This window comes from Microchirus variegatus (assembly GCF_963457635.1).
Source record: "Microchirus variegatus genome assembly, chromosome: 3".
Taxonomy (NCBI): Eukaryota; Metazoa; Chordata; class Actinopteri; order Pleuronectiformes; family Soleidae; genus Microchirus; species Microchirus variegatus.
The window spans coordinates 21248213-21271616 of NC_139804.1; the positions used below are offsets into that span (position 1 = coordinate 21248213).

General features: G+C 41.5%; 1 protein-coding gene across 1 annotated transcript in view; it reads left to right on the forward strand.

Moving 5' to 3' along the window:
- The window catches only part of fat3a (FAT atypical cadherin 3a), a gene marked incomplete at both ends in the record, with an annotated part of 96727 nt that overhangs the window by 65615 nt on the left and 7708 nt on the right, over nucleotides 1-23404 (forward strand). The window contains 14 exons of the mRNA XM_083887331.1: nucleotides 158-311; nucleotides 400-633; nucleotides 1342-1731; nucleotides 3852-4066; nucleotides 5128-5265; nucleotides 9401-9544; nucleotides 11050-11247; nucleotides 13526-14327; nucleotides 16215-16349; nucleotides 16766-16920; nucleotides 18152-18406; nucleotides 19058-19304; nucleotides 21093-21246; nucleotides 22650-23347. Of these exons, the coding sequence (XP_083743457.1) occupies nucleotides 158-311; nucleotides 400-633; nucleotides 1342-1731; nucleotides 3852-4066; nucleotides 5128-5265; nucleotides 9401-9544; nucleotides 11050-11247; nucleotides 13526-14327; nucleotides 16215-16349; nucleotides 16766-16920; nucleotides 18152-18406; nucleotides 19058-19304; nucleotides 21093-21246; nucleotides 22650-23347 (3919 nt within the window). The remainder of the gene's footprint in view (nucleotides 1-157; nucleotides 312-399; nucleotides 634-1341; nucleotides 1732-3851; nucleotides 4067-5127; nucleotides 5266-9400; nucleotides 9545-11049; nucleotides 11248-13525; nucleotides 14328-16214; nucleotides 16350-16765; nucleotides 16921-18151; nucleotides 18407-19057; nucleotides 19305-21092; nucleotides 21247-22649; nucleotides 23348-23404) is intronic.

The following is a 23404-nucleotide window of genomic DNA, read 5'->3' on the forward strand; positions in this document are numbered from 1 at the left end:
TTGACTGCATTTGTGGTGTGTGTGTGTGTGTGTGTGTGTGTGTGTGTGTGTGTGTGTGTGTGTGTGTGTGTGTGTGTGTGTGTGTGTGTGTGTGTGTGTGTGTGTGTGTGTGTGTGTGTGTGTGTGTGTGTGTGTGTGTGTGTGTGTGTGTGTGTAGGCTGTGTACACTGCTTCCGTTCCAGAGGATCTCCCAGTCAACAGTGTGCTGCTGAGGGTTGGAGCTACAGATGCAGATATGGGGATCAGTGCTTGGATCCAGTACTCCTTACATGGTCCGAGTTCACAGGACTTCAGCATAGACCCAGACATTGGTATGAATGTCATTGAAACAGTACATTTTATGGCACGCAATACTTTGAAGGCGTACAGTTTGTCTCACACGTTTTCTAACCTGACCAGGTGAAATCAAGTCATCTGTGACTCTGGACCATGAGATGATGCCAAACTACCATCTGGTTGCACAGGCAACTGATGGTGGTGGGAGGTGGTGCCGTGCTGATGTGTATCTTGTAGTGACTGATGTGAATGACAACCCACCCATCTTCACACTGTCACAGTACACTGCCAGTGTGTACGAAGACACAGCCACCAAAGCCCTGCTCACCCGGATCCAGGCCATAGACCCCGATGAAGGTGATGCAACCACTGCTGCTACTACTACATCACAATGCTAGTGATTTATTTATGAGAACCCTTTCAGACAGAGAATGCAATCATTCCGAATACCAAAGTGAAAGACAATAGAAGAAGACACCAAGATAACATCTCAAAGTGTGTCTGCACAATGTATTAAAATCATATTGATGGAACCTTTGATGAAGAAAATTATAATGCAACATTTATTGTTAATATTGCCCAGCTTTAGCTGCAACTGAAAATTAGTTTCACTATTGTGTGATGTGTTGATTATCTTCAGCATTAATTGATTAGTTCTTTGGTTCATAATATGAAAGAAGGAAAAAAGGGGATTAGTATTTCCAAAATCTCAAAGGAAAAAAACCCTCAGTGTCTTCTTTTTTCCACAAATCAAAGATATTCAGTTTACTGTCATGGAAAAGCAAATAAACCAGAACATATGAATGTGTTTGAAGCTGGAAGAAATTAGGAAACTTATTGTGTTGTTACTTACTATTCAAATAATTGATTATCAGCATAGTTGATGATTTATCAAAGAAATAACTTAACATTTAGAACAAACCATGTCTGTTTTGATCATACCAGGAAAAACAGAGATTTGACAGTTAAGCTGTCTGATTTAAAGGGAAAAAAATGCATCAGAAGCAGTCATTACCCTTGCAATACACTGATGTGCACCTGACACTGATCATGTCTGTGCAGCAGGTCCAGGCAGGATGGTGATCTACTCGCTGGCTGACTCCGCAGGAGGAACCTTTTCCATCGATAAATCCTCCGGCATCGTGGTCCTGGAACGTGTTCTTGACCGCGAGGTCCAGCCAGCTTATCAGATAATCGTCCGCGCATCGGACCAGGGTCCACCGCTGCCTCTCTCCTCACTGGTTAACGTGACCATCACTGTTCTCGACATCAATGACAACCCGCCTGTGTTCGAGCGCCGCGACCAGCTGGCGACTGTGCCGGAGGATGTGGGAGTGGGCACTGAGGTTCTGAGAGTTTACGCTGCGAGCAAGGACATCGGAACCAATGCTGAGATCACATATAGTATCCGATCAGGCAACGAGCATGGGAAGTTCCATATCCACCCACTGACTGGTGAGTTGATGGAATACATTCACTCCTTACACTTGAACAGGGGTGGCTGGTGATAAAAAAAAAAAAACATTTGCTCTGACAGTATGGTGTTGTTTGAATCCAGTTTAACTTTCACAAACTTTTGTGAAGACATAATTTTGCATGTTTTTATAAATTATTTTAGATGATTCCTATCTTCTTCTTCTTCATGTGTGTCTGGTGGGGTGGCGCTCTAGCGCCCTCTATGGACGGGCCGCCACTGCACCATTCACACAGATAATTAATGAGGTATCTGACAGCAGTAAAAAGAGTGAACAGTATAAGTTAAGTCACTTATACTGTGTTTCCTGATGTATTTCTCTGTGTTTGGCAGTGTTTCCTTTTCTCCTAACTCTGGAAGTAATATGAGTTGATATAAAAGGTCCCTTCTCACAGTGACAAACCCACAGATAATAATCACCTCTGCAGTGCACCTCAGGAATGTGGAATGTGTTAGGCTACATTCACACAACTGTATTTGACTTTTAAAACACCTACTATGTTCACATTTGCTATCTACATTATGGGCTTTTATAGCCCCATAAAGCTGAGAAGTGTGGCTCTGTATTTAGTTTGGTGTACCACAATATTACAATTTTCTGTTGTGTCGTCCATGAGGTATGAGCTGCTTTTAATGACTCATCAACAACAAGAATCAGGTTGCGTGCGGGTTTGAGTAACATGATCCCTGTGGGTCCGTGCGTGCAGTCAGCTGTGTTTTCAATGTTATGATGACCATAGGGGAAGACATGGAGAGCTGTAATTGTAATAACATGGTATTATTATTTTTACTTAAGGTTATTATACCGTCATAACCTCTTACCACCCCATGCCTAAAACAATGGTGCAGTTACTTCCCAAATGGTTCTCATCAGTCTTGGTTTTACTAAAAGCGTACAACACTCACAGTCCAAATCAAAAGGTAAACCAAAAACACAAGGATAGTAACTTAAAGTAAAACAGGAGACAGGTCAAAATCAGTGAAATAAACCCAATGGTCGACGTGTCCAGGGGCAGAAGTTAATCCGTGCACTTTGTCCACCTCTGAGCCTGAAGTTGCACAATCATACTGGATATGCTGCAGTAAACTCTTGCTCCTTTCAAAGTGAAGCAGTGCAGCAACACTAGGAGGCTGATGCGAACAAAAGAGCACAGTCAGGATAGGACTGGACTATGAGTCTTTCCCTCAGCCTGATTGCATCCATTAAAATACGCCCATACCACTGTACAGACCCTTGTCCCCCCGTGTATCTTTTATTTCTCTCGCTTTAACCAAAATGTCCAACACCAGTCGTAGTGTCATCTCATTTACATTTATTTTTCCATCTCAACTTCTTCCTGCTCTGCAATCACAATCACCAGTGAATGGTTTGAGTCGAGCCATTTGAAAGCTTTGAAAATAGTGAAAAGATCAACAGAAAAGGAAATGACAAGAAAACACCGAAGAGTTCGCATTCAAAAGGTTTTTTTTACTGCAGGTGACATTCCTCTTCCTCTCACTTTAAGAGCGCGTTGTGTGCTTGAAAACGTCACTGGCAGTAAAAATCCTTTAAATCAGAGCTCCAAGATGTACGGATCTTTTTGTCCTTTTCACTGTTACATTTTGATTGATCCATCAACCTTCTTAATGTTTTTGCTGGATGTTTGTGAGATTTTTCTATTTTCAATCTTTAAAAAAACAAAAAAAGGCTCATAAATAAATTCAATAAAGATTCAAAGAAAAAAGACATTGTCACTTGGGGTTATCATCACATGTTCCTCAAACTGGAGGATTTGCTCTATTTGTTGGGCTCTCTTTTCATCAGTAGTTTGATCCGCATGTTGGTGCTCTAATGACTATGTGAAGCAGCAGGATAGTGTGTTGGGGGACTGAGATAAATTGAACTAGTTTGTGTGCATGGAGATGAAGAAGCCCGCTGCAACAATGTGGCTTTTAGAAACAAGGAAGCTCTTTGGTTTCAGACATGGAGACACACACACATACACAAATTGTTGGTTTGACTGTCTTTGTTGAGTTTTGATGACGTTAATAGAGTATAGACAAACACCAGACCCATTCCTCTTTGAAATGATGTGTCTAATTCTCTCTTTTTCTTCCTCAGGAGCCATTTTGGTGGCCCAGCCTTTGGACTATGAGACCTGCAGGGACTATTTCCTAACAGTGGAGGCTCGTGATGGCGGCACGCCACCGCTGAGTGCGATTACCACCGTGAACATAAACCTGACCGATGTCAACGACAATGCTCCAATGTTCAGCCGTGACCTTTACAGTGCAGTGGTGTCAGAGGACTCAACCATTGGAGACTCTGTAGTCCAGGTGAGTTTGAATTCAAAGTGTTTTTGTACAACTACTGGCTGTGTAATTACATATTTGTGACTGAATGTCTTGTAAAGCGTAATTTTGCAAAATGAAGGAACCCGCTGAGTCAGAATGCACGATTCCAGATTCCAATGGAACTGGCTCACCTTAATGGAATGCAGCCTCCACAAATGCTATTAATTATACCTGTGCTTTTCCTGCTTTAACTCAAAATGTCAGCTTCGAAAAGAATTTATGAAAAATAAGGGTCAAATAATGGGAAATGAACAAATTAGACATAAAAGAACACCCTCAATAAGTTAAATTGTCTTTGGATCCTTGAGTTTTATTACTTTTAACTCCTGTAAACACAAGAATATTGTACTGTTTTTATCTAATCAGTCTAGTTTAGCAACATACTTGCATACAACATACTGAGAAAACAGACAACTGTCTCCTCAGAGGTTTGTGCTGGTAAATAACATGATAGGCTCCAACCAGTCCAGAACTCTGCTGCCAGGGTTCTCACTTGGACCAAACCATGGCAACACATCACCCCCACGCTGACTGTTAAGATCTGGATCATCGTCAGGCTTCTCCTCCTTTGCTACAAGTCTCTCCATTCACTCGCTCCACATTATCTCTCCGTCCTCCTCCATGTGTACTGTCCCTCGTGGAAACCTGCGGTCTGCTGACCTAGGTTTCCTCTCCATCCCCCGCACCTGCAGGAAAAAACTTTGGCAACAGGGCTTTCAGTGTTGCTGCTGGCTATTTGCCAGGCACCAACCCTGGAGTCATTGAAATCAATGTTAAAGTGACACTTGTTCCTGTAGGTTTTTGCCACCTGATTGTTTTTTTGTTTGAGTTTTTGTTCTGATTTGGCTTTTTTCTAAATACAGCGACCTTAGTTTTCGTGAAAATAATTATTCTTTACGAGTCACATTAAAGCAGTTTATTAAAATATGTACATCGAAATATTCATTCCATTTACGTTGAACAGTATGTTTAATTACATATGTGGGTCATCATGTGTGACTGTTGCATACTCACTCCCCCTACGTGTCCTTGTGTGTCTGCAGCTGGTAGCAGAGGATGTGGACAGTCAAGTGAACGGAGCCATCCTCTACTCCATCGTCAGCGGGGACCGAGACAACCAGTTCTTCATCGACCCGCTCAGTGGGGTCATCAAAGTCAACAAACACCTGGACCGTGAAACAGTGAGGACAGACACACACGCACACACGGGGCATTCCCTAGTCCAAGACACTAATCGACTCTGACCCTTAATCTAACCCTGACATCAACACAAACACTAAAACAAGGTCTTAACCAACAAACAGTCATTTTAAGGTGGGACAAAATGTGAGGACCAGCCAAAAAAATCATAATTTCCTGTGGTTTATAGATCAAAATGATCCTGAATTTACTTACAAGTACAGAAGCGCACACACAAACAGGGATGGGGAACACAGTTTGTGTGCGTGAGTGCGTGTGTGTGTGTGTGTGTGAGTGTGTGTGTGTGTGTGTGTGTGTGTGTGTGTGTGTGTGTGTGTGTGTGTGTGTGTGTGTGTGTGTGTGTGTGTGTGTGTGTGTGTGTGTGTGTGTGTGTGTGTGTGTGTGTGTGTGTGTCATTGAATTATGACAGCACATCATATTTTTAATCTCCACTGGATTTTTATTTTAATTATGATATTTAATTGGACCTTAACATGTCCCAATATGCAACTTGCATATCTACATTTGTAACAAAAGAAAACATGTTCACAAAATAGCAATTACTGTTATACATTACTCATTATAATTTCAACCACCGTTGTAGATGGCAATGTTATTTACAAGATGTTTTTATAGCATGTTTTTAATATGCCGTGACCAGGGTAACACCTGATTATCTCTGTAGTTCTCATACAATGAGAGTGAAGCTTTTTATCTAACTGTCTTCTATTTAAAACAGAGAAAAGGGGGAAGAGCTGCATTTATAAAAGGACGTGCTTCACTAAAGCAGTGTTACTTTTTAGCAGTTACTTGCCTTTCCTGTGACCTACTTTAGAATAAAAGTCGAGCTGTGTTTTGGCAGATAGATGTGTTTAATGTGGAGATGCTGCAGTAGGAACAGAAATGTATGGACTGCATTTGCAGTAACCCAATAGAGCAGAGGTTCTCATCTATTTTTCTCAGCCATGGAGCTCCGGACATGATATAAAACTTATTCCAGAGAATATTGTGCATTTCTTCTGGAAACATATGGGGATAAATTGTCTGATTGGAAAGTAAATTAAATTACTAATTCTTATATTCTGAAGAATAGAAATACAGACCCACTGTATGTACAATAAGATCATTTCAAATGCTAAATCAGTAAATGTTTCATGGACACCAGTTTGAGATCCAATGCTACGTCACTCTACAGAGACAGCGTCTTCTCGTCTTATGTCCAGGTAAATAAATGGATCATTATCAGGCTTCTGCAGAGCTTACTGCTGAGCTGACCATTTGAATCATGTATGTTGGAGCAGGGAAACATGCAGGGCAGTGGATCCCCAGGACCAGGATTGAGAAACACTAGCCTTAAAGGAAGCAATTGAAACGTCACGCACTTTGTTTAACTCACTTGATGAGTGTCTCATCTCATGATACATTTGAGTATGACCAAAAGGAACGGAGCCGTTGCGAGTCAGTCACAGTCACCCCATCTTTGATGTGAAGAACTCACATGGAGCTGCTTTATTGTTGGGAATATTGCACAGAGACCGATCCCTGACCCGGTGACAGTTAATCACACTTCGTCAGGAAGCTGCAGGAAACAGTATGAAAGTGGAACTTATGAACGCCAACACCCATCGCCATCTTCTGACGCGCTCTTTCGCCCTTCATCACTCTTCCTCGTCTCCTTCTGCTTGAAAACAGAAATGTTCATATTCCTATCATAAAGAATTCATGAGTGCGGTCGATGAGCCGTCTGAGCGTGCTCAGAAAAATAGTGCAGGGGTGTGTGAGGGGATCAAAGCCTTTCACTGATGAAAGTGTGTTAGCGCACACAGAGCAGCAGCTTTCCTCTCTTCGCTGTGTGTGTGTGTGTGCTTTATTCTGTCTTTTCTAAACAACCTCTCTCTCTCGCTCTCTCTCTGTTAAACAGGTCATAGTTGTTTACGACTGATTATTTCATACATTGCACGCAGCAGAATATTGTTGTGTTGGTGCTGCGACATCTCTCCTCGGTCTGCTTCATTAGCTCTTTATTGTAAAGCAACGTGGAAAAACAGAAAAATATCCTGCAGCAAGTTTGGGATGCATGCCAGTGGAATGTGTGTGTCCTTCAGAAAACACACGTAATAAGCCCCGCCTGTGACGCGTAATATGAACGCACTGGTCCAGTGAGTGTGTATCAGCTCAGACACAGTTTAGGATCAAAGACCCAAAATCAATCAGCCAATCAAGTGGTTTCTACTAGATACTCGCAGCTCTTTGCGCTGACATTTAGTGACTTTAGAAAGGCAATGAAAAGCCACACTTGATTTTCATCACTTGCTATTGCTTATTGCGTGATTAAATCAATATGCACTTAATGTGTGCTGTTATGCCAGCTACAAGATCATCTCCAATTCCACCCCTGCACGTTGCTGTGAGAGAAGTAGAGCAGTAAAGCTTTGGTCCAGACAGATAAACAGATAAACACGGAGCGATCGGTAACGCTTCATTTACACAGTTTTATTTCATGTCTGTTATTCTGTTCCTGCTGTTTAACGCACAGAAAAAACACCTTTTTACAGATGGATAGAGACACCTCAAGATTTCAGCTCAGATTTAAGCAGATTGTTAAATTCGATGATGTTATCATCTACCTGCAAATGTGACTTTATGTTGGCTGGAATGTTGGCTTTATGTATGCAAAAAACAAAAAGTCCCACATTCAGTTGACATTAACGTGGCTGAACAATTAAAGGGGCTTTAATTATACAGTTGCACTTTATTTTTCATCGTACAGTGAGGCAAAATTCAGGACCACAATACAGGGGAGGAATTTCACAGCACGCTTGAAATCATGGAAGTTGCCATAGCAATGAATACACCTTCAGTTTACTCGCATGCAGACACAGAATGACGTGGACACGACACACAAAGACAGTCTTCTGTTTAACAGTTCAATCTAAAACAGGACCAAAAATATTTAATTGATTCTATTTTTTTTTGGTCACAGCTGTTTTCCTTCTCCGAGCTCTTGGCATCACGTGGATCACGATGTTCTGTCCTCAGACGTCTCCAGCTAAACGCAAATAAAACACCGGCACAATAACCACTGACCTTCAATTACAGAATAATGATATATTTGTATGAATTTATCCACCTCTAAAGTGGTTCATTGTTCTACTCTCCTCCAGGGACCTGTTCTTAAATCTCTGTTTAACTAAATGGTTTAGGTAATCGTAGCAAAGTAGTGGTTTGTCATTAACCCGTCTTGTTATTTGAGGCAGGTATACTGTAGGTGCATTGAAGCTTGAGGAAATTACAGGGAAAAGAAGACACAGAGGCAAAAAATACACAAGGGAGTGATATCAAACTAAATCAGGTTGCTTGTAATAAAGCCTGGATGTCTGGCTTTCCAGGGCCAATGGTTGAGGATTCATAGTCAAAGAAAACCATCAGCCTGTTTGTGTAAACAGTAAATCACAGAGATGGTCCTTCAGGTATAACTGCTTTAGATTTGAATACCCCACTGACTGTTCTCTGCTGCCCCCATCAGGACAACAATGTACAATGTCACTAAATGCTTGGACACTCATAAAATCATCCCTCTGTTGATGTGCAGCAGTTTAACAAGTGGCGAGAAGTGGATACGACAGCCAAACTGACCATCTCAAATTAATACTTGTATACTGAAGCAGTACAGTACTGATGTACTGTACTGTTTATGTATGTGCACCTACAAGGCACCCAAAGTGATGTACATAAAGTAATAGAAGATGCAATAAAATCAATAAGGAGAATCAAGAAAATAATCACTAAGAACAGAGGGCAAGTGTCATCATGCTAGATATTAAAAGCCAATCTAAATAAATAACTTATCCATTATTGTGATGGTGTGCGTTGCAAATGGATGTGTGAATATGGAAAAAAACACACAGTGCAATAACTGAAACCTAACCAAACCAAATCAAGCAGAGATGAGAAAGAGACACTGACTGGCACCTCAGGTCACAGCTAATCCCTCTTACAAACACCGTGTTCACACAGAAAAAGGCGCCATCCCAGAATCTATGCATGATACCACTGTGTCTATATAATGTATACTGTATGTGTATATTTTTCTCTCATGGTTTTTCATGTATGTTTCCATTTTGTCTGTGGTCTTAGGTTCCCAGCTACTCACTGGCTATCAGAGCGCTGGACAGTGGATCACCGCCCATGTCCTCCACCGCGATGGTCAACATAGACATATCTGACATCAACGACAACCCACCCACCTTCTCCCCGGCCAACCTCACGACTGTCATACAGGTAAACCTGATGATTGACTGACACGACGCTCACGTACATCACTGACGAGATCAGAATGTGATATATTTATAAACTGCTATTACTGTGTGAAGCTCTGGGACTCGTCGGCAGAAGTTAGATTGAATGCGTCTAACTAAGCTTCAAGGTCTATGTGACTTAATGTGTGACTGTCTGTTTCTTTTGCTCGGTTTGCTTTGTATCAGCAAGTATAAGAACCAATAGCAGCCTCTCTCTGAGCTGTTCTTGGATTGGGCAGCTTTTTTGGAATTACTTTTAAGAAACACCTAAATATCTTACCTACCTACCCCAGCTTCAAATCAGTATTTGTGAGGTTGGCCCACTCGTTGTGGGGTTGTCCAGATTTAGTGATTATGCAGACCTTTATCTGAGCATCTGTTTATATTCTTATCATCCCAGTTTCAAAACAGAAGCAGGCCACCAACCACCGACTAAATAATCCAGCCAGTTTCACTTAGTGTCCGAAAGAAAATAGAAAAAGTACATTTGAAGTTGGTTTAGAGTATTTTAGAGTATTAGAGATGTCAGCAGTCTATCACAGTGCTAATATACAGACAGCCATTAGACACATTAGATACAACCAAGATGTACAAAAACATCCATTCACATGTACTAAGTGTTGAAATGTGATCTGATCACTCACACACCACATCTGACCACAGCGAACAACCCCCTCCTCCGCTAATGAACTCCGACCAGCGGCTGCAGTTTATAATAAACTGAAAATATTACTACGTTCCTCTGTTTTCTTTTCATTGATTCCTTTGTCCTCTACCACAGTGTTTTAAGACTCACTGCCACAGGCTGCATTTTTTTAATATACTGTATATATATACCTATTATTTCAAAAGAAGTCAAATGTTTTTCTGCCATCGAGAGCACATTTTTTGCACTTGATATTTTCATCAGATCGATGGTTAAAACACATCAACAGGACGACATTATTATCAATATATATCTTGATAAATACAAATAAAGGCGACGAATGTAATCATGAATTATTTCAACTTTGATATTTTGAAAATACATGTGTGTGAACTGGCAGACCAAGTTTATAGTTAGGAAGTTAGATGGATTGTTTGTTTGCTTTTGCATTTATTTCTGTGGCATCATGTTTTATGACTTTTGCTCATGGGATTATAAATAGGCTACTAAGCTGCTGAAACTGAAACTACTACTAAACATTTCAATGAATGCATATACCAAGATAAACAAACACCTTGTGACACAAAGTCAAAGAAAATGGTTTTTGTGCATTGTATATGGAAGCAAATGTGGACCAAAAAGTACTTTGACAAATCACACATAAAAACACAGAGCTTTGTGGAAATGAAGCATTAATCTTCTTCTGAAACCCTGTTTTTTTTAGTTACTTCAGCTGATGCCTCTGTTTCAAAGAAAGTTTTTTTTTAATGTCTGTAGTGTGTTACATAAAAAAAACTTATTTTAAAGCACCTACTACATAATGGTTGTGTTTCCTCCCCCAGGAAAACAAGCCAGTCGGCACCACCATCCTGCAGCTGTCTGTCATTGATCAAGACTCCTCCCACAACGGCCCGCCGTTTGACTTCCGTATCCTGTCGGGAAATGAGGGTGGGGAGTTTGTGCTGGAGAACGATGGAACACTGGTGGCCAATCATGTGTTCAGAAGAGATCTGGCAACAAAATATGTTCTTCAGATACAGGTAGAGTGAAACTGTTTCTCCCACACTGCGGCGACCGCTGCTGCTGATGATTCTGTGGAAAAACTGCTTTAAAGTGATTTTGATAAGAGCCTCTTAAAGTAACTTAAGAAGATGAGGGGAAAAACCCTCAGGAAATTATGTAAACATTTATTTTAAAGGTCGGTTGAACCAAAATTATATTATGTTGACAAATATCCCCATTTTACACAGTATTTCCTCACTGAGATGAAACTGTTTCAGTTGACTGGTTTTTAAAATAACTTTGTTGTGGCAGTAATGAAACATAACTAAAAAAAACTATATTTATGCAAGAAAAGTGTTTCCATGGTGTAGTGATTGAATCTGTACATGTTGTGATTCTCTCTCCTTCAAACACCACGTTCAGAGACTGGTGAAAAAACTGAAGCTGAAATTGGGTTTTTATTTCACTATCTACTCGTGTCTTTTCTGCCAAAAAAGACTTGTTGCTCCCACTTTTATGTCTGTGCCGGATATTATGGCAATGTTTAATGCATGCATGCATCCTCCAGATTTCTTTTTACGAGACACAGTCTACTTTGGAACAGTGAGATTTGTCACAAATCTTCAGGCCCTTAATCATCATTGCTTTTTACATGCTATGGTTGGTTGGCCCTTTTTTGTTATCTACCTACATATCCACAAGGGTTTACTGCCTTCATCTGCAGGGACTTACATCACTCAGAAAAGGTGTGGAAACAATTTTGTTCCCAGTGTTACTGCCTCTCACAGCCAGGACCCTCTTATAAAATATCTTTAATCTCAGTCAGACTTTCCTGGTTAAATAAAGCTTGAATTAATTATCGTAAAAAATAACAGCCTCCCTTTTACAAACAATGCAGCATTGTTCACCTTTACTGGGTTTGTTGCTGGAGCTGTAATTGTCCTTCAAGCTATAGACGTTGATACCTTCCTGATTTATTAATCTTACCTTTGATTGCTATTTATGGTACCACCATTTCACGTTTAGCATCTCTTCTTCTGAGGCTAAGTTACACGGTCTGATCTTCAAGTCAAATATGGTGCATGTGAAGTTCAAGCGGTGGAAAAACAGCTGGAATAGATTCCGTGAAAGAAGTCAGAATGGCGCTGACGTGTTTGTGCTGAGAAGATGTAAAGTGTTAGTGTTGGAACAAAGTTCAAGTGTGAGCCGAGCTGAAGTAGGAGTGGAGGCGGAAAGCGGTAAACACTGAAAGCGTTTAAAAGATGAGCTGAGCGGGAGATGAAAGAAGCTGAAACGGTGATTGAAGTTGCAAGCTGATGAAAGGAGCTGTGAAGATTCTCACTCATCCTCATCATGTGCTGTAAATCTAAACTCAGCATGAAAGTTACTGGACTGGAGATTCTTGACATTTTGTAAAAACTTTTTAGGTCATATATATACTGTATGTATGTATATGACACTTCAAAAGCAGAGTTCAGAAACTTTATTCACATGTAACCTGAGAACATCCCAAACTATCCTTACTGAGTTCGCATAAGGTTAAACCACTTAACAAAAGGTTCATGCCACCAGTGTAAGTTATCATAGGATTAAGTTAGCTGCTCTGTCTTCTGTGCCATCCAACCTTTTCCAAAAAGAAACCAAAGTTTGTGTCACTAAACTGCTCACTCCCCAAACCAAAGGCCATAGAGAATATTGGCGATTTCACACTATGGCACACAGAGTTGTTGATCCTCTGTCTGCCTGCATCCATCCATTTTGCCAAGTTGTAATGTGTTATTTTGTGACTATTTTAGTGTTCAAACTGTGTTCACATGAAACTCTGCGACACAAACTTTCCAAACAAAGCAGTGAGAGACAAGGAGCCCCTGTTTCCCAGAGAGCTAAAAATGCAGATTTTCTCTATGGACTTTGTTGTGGGGAGCGAACAGATTTCAGTCTTCTGTTGCCAAAAAGGCTATGTAATTGGCAAAATGAACATAGCATAGCTTCCCCTTGAGATGGTGTAGATTTTATGAGGTGAGACTTTTGTGAAGTGGCTAAACAAAAGCACAGCTGTACGCAAAGTGCTAAATTTGTATACCTCACACAACCACATTACAAAAAAAAACATTCTGAACTATCCCAGTAAGCAACCTTCATGTATACTTCCTAATGGTTAACACATTTAGCAATAAGGTTTCATTATTTGGTATTATGTCGTAGTTAAATCTATTTAAGTTTCAGCCTAAGCGTCCTGTCCTCTGGCAGCCAAAGTCCTGTAATCTGCTTTTAATTTAGGTCTTTTCTCTGTTTTTGTTTCCGTTTTCCTCCAAGGTGAAAGACTCAGGAAAGCCTCAGCTGTCGTCCTCCTCCACACTCACTGTCCGGGTGATAGAGGAGAGTCTCCACCGGCCAGTGGCCTTACCTCTGGAGGTTCATATCATCACCATGGAGGATGAGTTTCCGGGTGGCGTGATTGGTCAGCTTCACGCCACTGATGCTGACCCTTACGATGCACTGACCTTTGGCCACGCTCCTCCAGCCCAACGCAGTCTCTTTAAGATCAGTCCTCGAGATGGAAAGATCATCGCCTTGGGCGGCTTGGATGCAGGCAGGTACTCCCTGAACGCCAGTGTTAGCGATGGCCGCTTCGCTGTGCCCGTGCCTGTGAGCGTGCATGTGGAGCAGGCCACACCAGAGATGCTGCGCGAGGCGGTGACGGTGCGCTTTGAAAGTGTCGCGCCGCAAGACTTTGTGGCGTCGCACCTGAAGAGCGTGTTGAAGGTGCTTCAGCAGGCCGCCGCCTCGCAGCAGCACGACAAGCTGCACCTGCTCAGTTTGCAGCCGGTTGGAGGGACACAACAACTGGACCTGCTGGTCGCCATGGAAACAGTGGGGGGCGGTTACTACAAGGCAGCCTACCTCACCCAGAAGCTGAGCGCATCGCGGCGGCAGCTTGAGGAGGTCCTCAGAGTGTCGGCTATCCTGGACAAGAACTGCTCCGGGCTGGAGTGTCGAGGCGCACAGTGTGAGCAGAGCATCATCCTGGACTCACACAACCTGGCTACATACAGCACTCCACGGGTCAGCTTCGTCTCGCCACGCTTCCAGCGGACATCGCGCTGCACATGCAATGGTGAGTGATTGAATCCTCGACATGTGGACAGACGAGAGCATCGCAAAGCCGGCGATGTTCGAGCTGTGGGGGAAAGAACAGCTGATCATGATAGCTGACAGAAATGTTTGTGAATTCTTGAATTCTATGATCAGCCAAATACAGGAGCCAACATTGTCAAAACCTTGAAAGTGTAGTGATAAAATTAAATTATAATATATATATATATATACACTTGTATATGTATATATATATATATATATATATATATATATAAACACATATTTGAGTTCACACAATCCTGATTAAGTATTTGACCTCCACACTACTGTGTCCCTGTCTCTCAGTATAGCTGCTGCACACAGGAAGTGATTTGATTTATGGAGGAGATGGAGGCAACAGAAAGCCCAGTTCAGTCAGAGTTTGTAGTTTTGCTCAAAAGTAAAACTCAATTCTTTTATCTGATATGAGGGTTTCACTTCCCCTGCTTGTATAACACAGGTTTTCCTTTTGGTATGCATAGTATATAAGTCGTAAGTAATTATGAGCTGCACGTCACTCTGAATGCTTTTGGTACCTGCAGATGATGACTCTGACAGATTTGATTATGTTGACAATGTCATTGCTTTACATTACAGTAAAATCAAATGCAATTACATTTCATTTGGCAAGCAATTGGTACGTTAACGTAAACTTGGCAGATATTACACAACACGAAATGTAGCCCATATGTAATGTCCGTACTTTTCGTAGTACAAGTTGCTTATCAAGAATCAATTTACTTTTTTTTTTTTTTTTTTGAATGAGTGCCAAAAGTTTCATTAGCATAAATTATGTTAGTGCAGGCATGTCCTGAAATGTATGTTGCAGATGAAACATTGGCTGAGAGTCATGGAGATGGATTCAATGCTGATTGAGGGTTTTTGACATTTCTGTCAAATGTAGTGTTGGTATAGATAACTTTTAAAAGGGAGTAAAAGAAACTGAATTACCCTCTTTCACACGTCAGGCTAAATATTTGGGTTTTCCCAGCAGTTTGTCAGAACTGAAGAAGCCTCTTGGATGAAAGGAATCTTCAAAACTTTTCAAGTCAAGCACTGAACTGCTAAAGATCACAAAATTAGTGTCATTAAAAGGCAACTGCTTGCACCACAGCATTAACTTTTGAGAAATTACTCATTAGTTTAGTTTTGCTTTACAAAAAAAAAAAAATTAAATAAACTTTGTGATTCCTTGTGCATAACCTGCCACAGGCTTGTTCATCTCCTTTGGTATGACAGAACTTTGCCAAGTTAAAAGTTATTTAGCATCACTGTCCCAGACATCATCCTCCTCCTCCTGCTTTGTGGGCCTCATCACCACCAACTGTTTGAAAAAAAAAAGTTTGATGTAGAGTCTCTCACAGGCTGAGTTCAAAATAATGTGAATACGTCCATGAAATGGATCTAGCAAAACCTGTGAGAGAATCAGATATGAAGTCAGTTTGTGGCAGGTTGTCTTGAATCATAATAATAAAAACAACAGTAATTCATTTTAATTACAACTAATACTTAAATTGTGGACCGTGCATGTTTCTGGTTACTGCAAAAAAAAGCCATTCAAGTACTTGAATGGAACATTTTATACCAAGTACCAACTGAGAAAATATGGATCTCTCAAAATAACACAATTATCACCAACATTAAAAGACAGTGGTATAAATAGATCGAGCAAAGTCAGCTACGGACTTTTCACAGGAGGCAGATTTATTCCCAATAAGATCATTTGCTCTCTCATAATCCTCATGTTCTCCATGTCAACGTACTCCGGGTATTACCATAAGTGTGTATTCTTTCTCTCCCTGTGTTTGTGTGTCTGTGTGTGTGTGTGTGTGTGTGTGTGTGTGTGTGTGTGTGTGTGTGTGAACAGATGCCACCTGTGCTGTCCTGACTGAACAGTGTGAGGACCAGCCTTGTCCAGCAGACATGCAGTGTGTTTCAGTCGAGGCCACCAGAGGGCGATACGCATGCCAGTGTCCACCAGGCAAACTGGGAGAGTGTGCAGGTGTGTGTGTGTTTGTGTGTGAATTTGTTACCTCTTTAGTACATTTTCTGTCATAAACACTGATCTTGTCAGGACCAGTAGTCCTCATTGAGACCAAAACTTCATCAGAAACCTTGCAGAGAAAATTGATTAAGTTTAGGGTTAAGATTTGAATTATGGTTAAGGTAAGGTTAGGGTTAGGCATTAAGTCGATATGGTTAAAGTAAGGGATAACACTTTATTTAGACTCTACAAATTGCAATGCAGTGTCCTAAGGAGAATAGCTGTGCAAATCTGTGTGTGTGTGCATGTGTGTCAGAGAGAGAAACAGAAATACTGTAAAGTCTGAATCTGTTATGTATAAAAACAATAATACACGCAGAAACTTTTAAATCAAAGCAACATTTTTACTGTCATGTGCATTGTTGTTGGTGCAGGCCATTCGTCTCTGAGCTTCTCTGGTAACAGCTACATCAAGTACAGACTCTCTGATCGAGTGCAGACGGAGCTGAAACTCAGCCTGAGGATACGAACACTCCAGAACCGAGGGATCATCATGTATACTCACACTGAGCCCTGCACTGTGCTCAAGGTACACACACACACACGCACACACACACACACACACACACACACACACACACACACACACACACACACAGGTGCTGATATAGACTCAATCAGTGCTTGGTTCATAAAGATTATTAAATTGCTGCAAGAAGGAAGAGAAAACACAAAACAAAACAGACATTGCAGAGAGCAGAGTGGTTAATCTGTGGGCAGGAAATTGAGATTATTTGATCTTGGTTTAATCCATAGTTCCACGTTTCGTTTCTCACATGTTGTCATGAAAAGATATATCAGTTGATGCTATTCCTGCTTACAGACTGTGCAGTATGTCACTCACTTAGACTCCTGATCATGTGACAGCATATAGTGTGAAACTTGGCTTGTGCTATAACAGTCTTTGTTAATTCCATCTGTTAGTTTTGACAAAGCCATGGATATAATTATTAAAAATGTACACATTCTCAGTAGAACTTATATATATTTCTGGGCGGCTATATTTCTGTTACATGCAAACATGCTCGTGTTCAGCTTGCAAAAAAAAAAAAGATATTATTGCACTCTCTAGGAAAACATTGCATTTGTATTTTTGTTGACTGGGACCCTGAGTTTGAGACGTCTGTCCTAAAGTAAGTGGTAGTGTGTAGCAAAGCAGCAGCTCACAGTGAGACAGCAGCTCAAGACCAAATATCACAGTGTGTTTTAATGCTGCAACAATATTTTTTGTTGTTGTTGTTGTTTTTGTATTCTTTATTTTGCATAGATGTTAAGGCTATGAGGGGGAAAAAACATGGTATGTTCCATAACCAGGTGCTTTTTCAGCCTAAACATAACCACATTGATAATCAGGAAACACTTATCACCACTCTCATTTCTGCCAAAAGTGCCACAAGCTATTGAAACACGATCATGCTTACATACACATGAACATCTGTGGACATGTACACTATATATATATAACAGCATTTTAGATATGAGCTCACACATATCTGTGGTTTGCAGCAGTATAAAATGGACTGGGCTGCAGCCAGTGTTATAATGAAAACCTGAGGCCAAAGCAGCTGCAGCAGCAACAGCAGCATCCCTGTGTGTGAACGTATAGCACATAGCTCATAGCTTTTCATCAAAGGAAAGAAAACACTTGAAAATGGGCCCAACAAGTGTGTCGAAGTGTCTGGAAAAAGATGTGAGGCAAACAAAATGATTGTATTTATGCTTGTATTGATTAGATATGTGTGTGTGTTGTGTGTGAGCAGCTGGAGGAGGGAAAGCTGTGGTTCCAGCTGGCCTGTGGCCTTGGCGGCGGCGGCGGCGGTGGAGGCACTGACAATCCCAACATGTTGGGCATCTCGGGCCGACGCATCAGCGACGGCAGCTGGCACACTGTGGTGCTGGAGCTCAACCGCAACTTCAGCAGCCTGGCTCTGGATGACAGCTACGTTGAGCAGCGGCGTGGGCCACCATTCATGCAGCCGCTCTCTCCAGACAGAACCATCTACTTTGGAGCTCTGGTCAGTCATTATATGGTCTTCATGTGATATGACAATGGCTTCTTTGTTAGGGGAAACAAGTAAAAGGCCTCGTTCAGACCTGCTATTAACGTCTATCGTTAGTGATCTGATTGTATGCAGACAGCCTTAAAGACGACTGTCCACATCTGACATTAAAACACCATCTTGGATGTGTCTCCTGTGACCAAAGATCAGATCTGGCATCTCATTCAAAGTGAATCAAAGTGCTATTCACACTGCTGTAACATGAAATAAACTTAAACTATTATAGACTCTGCTGCAAATTGTACGGTGTCAGCTGAGGTGGTCGGAATATGGCAGCGTGTGCTCTCAAACCACCTCCAATTGAGGTTTCTGGGATGATGACTTATTCAAGACAGAATGTGAGTACTGTACTTAGTGCAATTTGGCTGTGATAGGATCAGTCAGGATGTTAATACTCAGTCTGAATGGGGTTTTAAAGAGAGTCAGACAATAAATGCAATAAAACATGTCACACAATATCAACAGAGACTTCCAGAGATGCAGATTACCTCCTGTGATTCATTATGTGTTGCATTAAGGAAACACAGCCGTTGTCTATTCCCATTTTTCCACGTTGAAGGCATGTTTGTGAGTCCTCCCATGGATTTGTTACCTATCTTACTGCAGGTGCAGCACCCAAACTCTCGCAGCCTCATGGACTCCCAAAAGGACCCTCGGGTGCTGGAAGGGTTCCAGGGCTGCCTGGACTCAGTCATGCTCAACAATAACGAGCTGCCGCTGCAGAACAAACGCTCACGTTACGCCGAGGTGGTGGGACTGACGGAGCTGAAGCTCGGCTGCATCCTCTACCCAGACGCCTGCCTGCAGCAGCCCTGTCGCAATGGAGCCACTTGCACCAGCTTGCCCTCTGGTGGTGAGTACAGAGTTTTTCACATGGATTGTGACTTAAACCTATTGCCTGGAGCTAAAAATAGATTTGTAACTTCCTTAAACTTTCTTAAAAACACCAATTTAAATTTGATTAATTATGCGATACACAGTTTTTAATGTGTGCGCTGGTGTACAAGAATTAATGTCCAGGAATTACATTACATTACATCATAAAGGTGCTTTTTTTTCTGGTGATTCAGCATTATATTTGTTTTATTGACATTCCATGACAATTATCACTCAGCAGAGAAAACTCACTGTGGACGGATTCTTTTCTAAAGATGTATTATATTTATTGGTACATTTGCGAAACCACATGTGTATCATTTACACACTAAAATACTACAAACAGGAACAATGACCCCTCACTAAATGTGTCCTTGCTCTGTCTGTCTCAGCTCCAACCTCATTGCGTGAGACACGCAAGACACAATATTGTGGCTCAAAAAGGCTCAACAGTGTCTCGAAAACAGATGGACTGTTGGTTTTTACTAACATTCGTCAAACAGAATGGAATCTTTTTGATGGTTAATCCACATATGGTGCAAACTGGTAAATAACTGTAAACCACAGTGTTTAGTGTTCAGGGGTCATAAATGAAAATGTCCACAATAATGGAGCTCTGTGGCACAGAAAGAGACCGAGGTTATAAACTGGCTCACTTGTTAACAGGGCGTCTGATCTGTTAGACTTATTCTTCAAGGCCACATGAGCTGAACTTAAAAGAACTGAGATACAATTTATAAGTATTCCGATACAATCAACATCAGCCCCCCATTTGTCTTACTCCTATGTCTACTAAGGAAAAACAGGGTCGTGGTAAAAAAGAAAAACAAACAAATGAAACTGCTTTTCTAACAACTTTTGCTCAACGTTGATTGAAAACACCACAAGGTCTTGGAAAGATGTGGAGGAGAATTCATAAGGAGTTAGGCAAAGTCAAACATGTTGTGTTTACACAATGTGACTGCAAAAGATGGAGGGAGGCCAAAAAAAAAGCAAACGCATTACCTCATTGGTGCAGTCTTTGTGTGTCTAATAGTTCGTCATGAAGATTAAATACTAATATGTTCTTTTAATAATGTAAAAGTTTAGATGATTTTTACAGGATATCACAGTTTTATTGACGCGTCGTCACTGGTGTAATTGCAATGGCGTTTCAAAGTAAATGTTGCTGCCAAAAACAACTGTGGGCTGACATCATCTCCTGTCTTAATGGAGGGTCCAGTGTTCTCTGCATTAAAGGAGATAAGATAAAAAGCACTGATGTTTTAATTTAATCAGCTAATAAATTCAAGACAAGTCATTCATTTTGGAACTGTCTGGACCGCAGCCCAGGTCTCAGGCAGGTAAGGAATTATTGAAGTGGGCTATTGAAGTGGCTGAGGGAGTCAAGTGAATGTAGCAGCTACTGTGTGAGAACACTGCAAATCTGTGTGTTTGCTGTAGCCTGACAGCAGGCTGCTAAAATCTTCCCAAGTGCTATATGTTCCTCATTTTCCTCTGCCTTGAGCAAAGCATCATGTGAACTGCTGTCAAAAGTTGTTGTTGTTTAGACTGTATTGTAGTCTCCAACTTTCAGTTTGCATGCCAGAGCCATTTCCTTGTATGCGTTGGTGTGAGCGTGCATGCATTGCGCGTGGGCGTCTTAATTACATTATATAGATGATTTCCCAGAGGTGTGATTTGTATTTTCGACAAACAGCATTGTATACAGTTGCACTGATGCCTCTTAATATTTAATGAAGCCTCGCTCGTCTCTGTCTGACAGGATTCTCATGCAGCTGCAACCCACAGTTCACCGGAGCGCGATGTGAGCTGGAGATAACAGCGTGTGTTCCCAACCCCTGTCACAACGGTGGCGTGTGTAAGGCCATCGGCAACGCTTTCCTCTGCAGTTGCAGGAGAGGATTCAAGGGTTTGAAGTGAGTTCCCTTGCATAGACACAAAAAAAAGTAAAAAAGATCTTAAAACCCACATTTACCAACATTTTAGAAATACATTTTGTTTTATAACACCAGTGGTACCTCTTTATGCAGATGGTCTTTGTTTATTTCATAGCATACTGTAAATATCCTGCCCAACACAACAGAGGTGATGGAAAACAGAATAATTCCTCTCAAACAGTCAAAAAGATCTGTGGCTTGTGTATATAGAACTTTATAATTTCACAGAAGCAACAGTTGGTTCCAAAGTATATACATATATGTATGTATATATATTATTTTGTAAACCATACAGCAACATGTTTCTGCAAATGATTCTCAGGATTTGTTGGATGCTCACTCCAAAATTCCAAGCAGCTAATGAAGCATACAGAGTAAATCTGCATTCAGAGATGTACTGATGTCCAGACAGTCTCCCTCTGTCCAGATGGCCTCTATGTGAGAAAGCCAACGTCCACTAAAGTTGTTCAGGACATTTTCCAGAATGTTTCTTGCCAGGTCACCTCACAAAATTTCCAAATAATATACCCTAGTGTGCCCATGTGAGAATGAAGCAGGAAATGTTTTTGCACATCCCACATTCTGCGTGCTCTAGCCAGGCTCCACCCCTCGCCTGAACATGCTCCTGCTGTTGCAAATGCAGTGGACCCTTACATTTTCCTTTTCCACAGTTAATGTCTGAAAACTATTAGGTCCAATTGAATGCAAGATATACACTTGGTAAGTCATTACCTAAACTGGGATTACAGATTGTTGAGTTCTTTCAAAGGAGTTGGTCCTCAACTCTCCAAATAGGATTACACACTCTGCCTTTAATAATGCTTCAAATCTGATTTCAAAAGAAAAATTAGTATATTTAGGTCAGAAAATGTGTTTTCATGTCAAATTGAAAAAGACCCCAAATTGATGATTATGAAGATTTTATTAATTGCAACGTTCACTCATGACCACAAGGTGTCAGTAATGGATCACAAGACAATGCAGACAGTCGAGAGCATGGCTTAAAATCGTTATGATGCTGCTGTGTTTGTGTATTTCACATTCTATTACAGAGTCGGATTCAATTTGACCATTTTTTATTTATTTATTTGATTTCTTCAAATCTTTTACTCATAAAACTTTGACTGAAGCACAGTAAGTAGGCGTAGGGCTTTTATTTTCTTTGAAGGAAGTGAATTTGATGACTTTTTGTCAATTATATTTATTTTTTTCAAACCCAATGTCCTCCTCTCAGATCCACTGTCTGATTGAATAACAAATTTATCTCTGGAAATTCGCTTTTTCGGGTGAATCGGAACAGCACTACAAACACTGTAGTGGTGTCACCTTACAAATATTCTCTTCTCTTGTTTTATGTTTTTCCCCATCATTGCTTCCTACAGCTGTGAAGAAGATGTAAATGAATGTGACCGCAACAATCCAGAGGGCGAGTGTGAGAACGGCGGCGTCTGCGTCAACACTCACGGTTCCTTCTACTGTAACTGCACAGCAGGCTTCGTGGGCCAGCGCTGCAGCCTGCGCCCTGTTGTTGTCCCCAACATGCAGGCGGGTCACGCTGTCGTCGGTAAAGAGGAGCTGATCGGCATCGCTGTGGTGCTCTTTGTTATCATCACCCTCATCATCCTCTTCATCGCGTTCCGCAAGAAGGTTTTCCAGAAGAACTACTCTCGAAACAACTTGTCTCTGGTGCAGGACCCGGCTACGGCGGCGCTCCTCAACAAAGCCAATGGTGTTCAGTTTAAGACCCTCCACTGTTCACCCGGAGACCCGATCAACCTGTACTCAGAGCCTGTGATGGGAAGCGGTGGGATGATGGGGCCACCGCAGGTCCCCGTGAGGCCTATGGCTTACACGCCGTGTTTCCAAGGAGACCCACGCTCCACGCTGGAGAAGATGGTGGATGGGCGTGGCGTGGAGCACACAGAGATGAGCACCTTTCACCCAGAGTCACCAAGAATTCTGTCAGGAACCATGAGAAGAGGGGTGGTGGTGTGCAGTGTGGCCCCGAACCTGCCGCCAGTGTCTCCCTGTCGCTCAGACTGTGACTCCATACACAAAAGCCCATGGGACAGTGATGACGGTGAGTGTGTGAAGTTTCTAGTACCAGTTTAGACCTGTAAACCTGTTGTGCATTGAC